The sequence below is a fragment of the Odontomachus brunneus genome, unplaced genomic scaffold (assembly GCF_010583005.1).
Source record: "Odontomachus brunneus isolate Ranch 3 - 2012 unplaced genomic scaffold, Obru_v1 Obru_scaffold_044, whole genome shotgun sequence".
Lineage (NCBI taxonomy): Eukaryota > Metazoa > Arthropoda > Insecta > Hymenoptera > Formicidae > Odontomachus > Odontomachus brunneus.
In genome coordinates, this window is record NW_022639494.1 from 287472 (window position 1) to 292682 (window position 5211).

The following is a 5211-nucleotide window of genomic DNA, read 5'->3' on the forward strand; positions in this document are numbered from 1 at the left end:
TATATATATATATATATATATATATATATATATATATATATATATATATATATATATATATATATATATATATATATGGACTCTTACACGCGTATAAATGGTATTATACGATTAGGCGAGTACATACAGCTGAAACATTCGAAAGGAAAGAAGCACTGCCGAACTCGTACGCCTCTCTATTTTTAGTTAAATTTTACAGTTTTACTTATCTAAGGAAATTGTCCCTGATTTTGCAGAACTGAAATAATAATAAATGTTTCTTGCACATATATGTAGAAGAACTTCCTGAAATATATTCATCTTTTATAAATATTTTGAAATAAAAAATCTAAAGGTGAAAATATATATATTATCAACTGATAACTTTTGTCACAATATTCCGAAACATATTCGTATTTACGAATATATACTAGGACTTAAAATATTATCAATTTGAATATATCTCATGAAGTTCCAATTACATTTCGTATTAATATTATTTGATATTTACTTTATTCTATACCTAATTGTAATGAGTTCTTTATAAGAATATGAAAGACAAACTTACGATGATCGATAAGTACTATTCAGTTTCAGTGTGATGATACTTATCTACTAAATTGCCTAAGATTCAATAGTAAATATTAAACTTCCGTCTTTAATTATGATTTACTATATTCGCAAGAAGCAAAATCATTGAGCAATATTCCAGTGATACTGCAAAGATAGAATAATTCCAATAAGTCTTGGAATTTGAAGACTTATATAGGTAGGATAACACAAAGTACCTGATGAGTGATTTTTCGATAGCTAAATATCGCAGTTCATATTTTAACACACAATTTTAGGTGAAAATATTTATCACTCACTGAAGATCGTCATCTTTTGGCTGTATGTATATGTCATTTATTAAAATGTATTTTACAAAGAAGGCGTTCTTCGCAATTCCACATGTTATCCTTGTAACCAGCTCCGATCCGCAATTCTTGATTCCTGGAGTAAATATCAACCGCAACTTGTGTTGTATGCTCGCGGATATAATAAAAGCCACTCTCGTTATATTCGTGAGTGTATATGTTGCTCGTTATCGTGACTCGTGCAAATATAATCAGGAAACTAATTAACTAATTATTCTGGTTGACTCGGAAATACACTTTAGAAGCTTACGGCTAATGTGGCTAGTGACGAAAATTACATGAATTTAATTAAGAACATTCATGTATGTGGATGAAACCAAAAGTGATATCATAAGAAAATCCGTAATAAAACAAGATAGATGATCATGTTAATAGCTAAGAAGAATCTATTCAAAATAAAAGGTAATATTAATTCTATTTACATTTTTTACGTTTTTTATATTTTTTAAATACAAATTTGTTTGAAAAAGACTAAAGATACTATGAAAAATTAGGAATTGTATCTCATTTCGTAATTTTTTTCTCAGAGTGTGCCATAGTAGCCCACGACATAAACGCAATTAATCGCAAATTTTGTGATTAATTAAAAAAAGAATTACTCGATGTTGTAACGAAGATGAAATAAACGCATGTGGGCTCATCAAAATTACGAGCAGTCTCTCGTCTGTCGTGTCTGGATCAAAGCGTCACGGACAGCGAGCTTTCGCGCAGCTTACCGTGGAGTTATCGTGAAGGGATTGTAGGAAAGCTTCTCAGCAGTCTCTCCGTGCAATTCAGCCACCAGTTGCGGGCTTCGCGGCCGCGAAAACGGTCGAGAGGATAGTTTAGCGAGAATCGAACTAAAGAAGACGATACACTTCAAAAAAGAAACATTGCTCTTAAAAGTAAATTAAAGTTCCAATTGCACTGCGATACTTGATAATGCTATCAGTTTGACGGCATCTAATTCGTGTTCGATCTATGTCATACAGAAGTTTAACTCTGCGAGGAAATTTCTCGTCGATGTAAGCCGCGAATGTGTTCACCGGCTTCTCTTCTCACAAATAAAACGAAGAAACCGGCTGAGAACGAATGAACACATTAATATGGCGCCTTCGAACGGGACTATATGTGGTGGCGATGGTCGTGAAAATTCGCGCATTTAGAATTTCGCGCATTTAATTGGATCCAGGCACGAACAAATATTATTTATACGCGCGTATTGGATTCATTAACGATCCACTTCGAGAGACCAATGCATCCTTGGACGGAACGAGCGTCGATTAGCGCGAGATCGAGTCACGCTCTTGGACAGTAAATCCTGAAGATCCATATCCGTGGTAAGAAAAGAATACGCGCTCGAGGCGGATGAGCATGTCGCGAAAAAGGTGAAGTGCACGAGGAACGACGTCGCGCCGATGATACTCGACTCGGAAGAGGAAGCCAATTTGGATCGAGGCCAAGCCTGAGGGAATCTCACTGCGAACATGGAGGAGGAAGGTAATGACAGTTTCTGTCGTAATTATCCGTTAACAATTTAAATCGGCTGCCACTAATGGTGGCACGCGGTATTTTCTTGCGAAACTGTTGTCATAATTATAAGTATGGTTCTGTCCTTGCAATTATTCCCTGAATGTTTAAATTTTATACTACTAACAGTGCCGCGGGAAAGGATAAACGGCATTTTGTATAAACACTGATTGAAAACAATAATTTTATGTCAAAAACTGTTTATCAAAGCTCACTTTGAATAATCTATAATTTATGACAGAATTTGGGAGTTCTGTTGTTACGAAATTATTTGAAGAAACGCGCGCACAAGTATACACATCTATAAATTCTCTCAAATGTTTCCTGAAAGAAAAAATATCTAAGAAATAGTAAATATTTATTTGGTGAATATATTTACATGTAACAACAAATTTACTTACATTAATATACAATGTTTTTTAAATAAGAAAATATATTTTTTTAAAAAAACCTTAACTTTTCATGAAAAGCAATTATTTATTCTATTTAAATAAAAGAATTTCAATGATAACGAGTAAATATGCTGTTAATACTCACCAAAGAAATATTTACTAATTTTTAGATATCTTTGTCTCTCAGTATGTATCGCGTGAAGATTGCAAATAGAATTCTGTCTTAAATCTGTCGCGAATTATAAATTGTTCGAAGCATATAGATCTTCAAAATAAGATCTTAATAACAACGTTTTTGAAAGAGCTCTCATGAATAGAAGCGAAGGGGAAGAAAGATTTAGTAACAGCGATCTATTACAGATGTCAACGACGTTACTGCATTATGTTTACATTCGTGGAAAGGAATTACGCGTCTCGTGTTCCTATATAAAATCGCAACCTACCGCGATACATTCGTAACTCAACATGACAATTGGGAACGAAAGCGCGCAATGTATGCATGAGAGCGCGTCATAGAATTATAATGTTTTTATGCGGAGATTGCATAGGAGTGAGTTTTTAGTTGACAACACACTCTTATGGTGAGAAAATGCTTTTATCATGCAATATGACAATCCACGTGGAACGCACAACTTTTCGTTTTGCGAATGCAATTTGAAAATACAAATAAAGTAGCGCGCGTCCAATGTGATATGAGAAAACGAATATTTTGATATTACTTTATACAGAATACAAAAAAGCGATTTTATACACTGAGGAAAAAATATTAAAAATTTACAAATATTTATTAAATGAGTGCATTACTAAATTGATTTATTTAAATCAAAATTCTCTTCATTTAAATCAAATAAACAGTACAGTTTAAATGGAAAGAATTTTAATTTATACACGGAAAAAAATAATTTTGGTCTTTTAGCAAAATCGTTGTTGCTACTGCATATTCGTAGTAACATCAAAAAAATTTAGTTGACGTAACTAATTTTACAAATTATTTGTTATCAGAGCAGAAGTAGTTTCGTTGCAGGATAGAAAAAATTTATTGAGTGTATTTGTCCTAAGAATCACGTTAATTTGCTTTTGATGCAAAATAATGTATCCTTAGCAAATTTGTTTGCTATCGGAGCAAAACTGCAACTGCTTATATAAATCCATCATGGTACTTATAGCAAAATAATTTGTAGATTCGACAAATCTTTTTGCTGTCCATATAATAACGAAAAGATTTTGCTAGACCAGCAGAAAATTTGCTGGGCTAGCAAATTATTTTACTCCGTGTATAAATATGTTAATGATACCACCTAATAAATATTTATTAATTTTTAAATATTTTTTTCTCAGTGTATATAAAAATCATCTGCTAATGAGGCTGAAGTTTACTAGTGCAATTGTTGAAAAAAAAATTAAAAAATATTCTACGAAATAACGCGAAAGTATTATGGCATCTACGGAATGAGACCAGACTTTACACAAATTTTTTTATAATATCTATATACTTACATAGCGCGTAAGCGCATATCATTTTGTCTTATCGCAGACTTTATTCACGAGATTTTGACCAATGCGTTTTTGCGTGATCTTACACGCACCTACTTAGTGTTTGCACATAAGTGCATTGGGATAAAATACTCAAAAATTTATTTGTGAGATAAAGTTTATGTTCACAAAAATAAATTTTATTTTATAGAAATAAACTTTATAGTTTATAGATAAAGTTTATAGAAATAAACTTTATTTTAGAGAGAAATGAACTTTGTATCACACAAATAAATGTTCAAGTATTTTTTCTTAGCGTACGCCGTGCGAGTTTTTTTTTTATATTTTATTAGATATTTTTTTACTTGGAATATATGTCGCGTCATGTAAACTGGAAGATATATTGACGGCAGAAAAGGCACTTGCGCAAATACGCAGAACATTTAATTCCTCGCAACCCTTTGATCCGTTACATTCGCGGATGCCGCAAACTTTCTCTTTTTTTCTCGACGAATGAATTGCAAGCATAAATTAGATAGATTTAAAATGCGGCCGCCGCAGACTTTATCGATATCTCGCGCCGGTGTCCCCGCGACATTCGCGAATTTCGGTCCTCCACCTCCGCGAACGCGAGTTTCGTAATCACGTCTGCGTTGTATCGTCTTCCAAGTTTCATAATAGCGATCCTCGAGGAAACAAGGTCGCTCGGCTCACATGTTGCTCTTTGCCGAAGCGTATCTTACAGTACCGTTGTTACCGCGACGTGAAAGGCATCTTCACCGGAAATAATACTTACACAATACGCGTCTTCATTACGTCTCGCTCTTTGAACTCAAGCGACAAATAAGGTTTTATTATTCTTTACTTCTCCAAGCTTTCTCTCTGCTTTCCCTCTCTCTCTCTCTCTCTCTCTCTCTCTCTCTCTCTCTCTCTCTCTCTCT

At 33.5% G+C, this 5211-nt stretch overlaps 1 protein-coding gene across 2 annotated transcripts in view; it reads left to right on the plus strand.

Moving 5' to 3' along the window:
- The first annotated feature begins 1620 nt into the window (after window positions 1-1620).
- LOC116844629 (adenylate cyclase type 2) overlaps window positions 1621-5211 on the plus strand; it is a 49149-nt gene continuing 45558 nt past the window's right edge. Inside the window, exons 1-2 of one of the 2 annotated variants that reach the window (XM_032816433.1) lie at window positions 1621-1780; window positions 1868-2375. In XM_032816433.1, coding sequence (XP_032672324.1) covers window positions 2363-2375 — 13 coding nt within the window. In that variant the 5' untranslated portion in view covers window positions 1621-1780; window positions 1868-2362. Of the gene's footprint in view, window positions 2376-5211 lie in introns of both variants that reach the window. The other variant, XM_032816432.1, reaches the window with a different exon arrangement.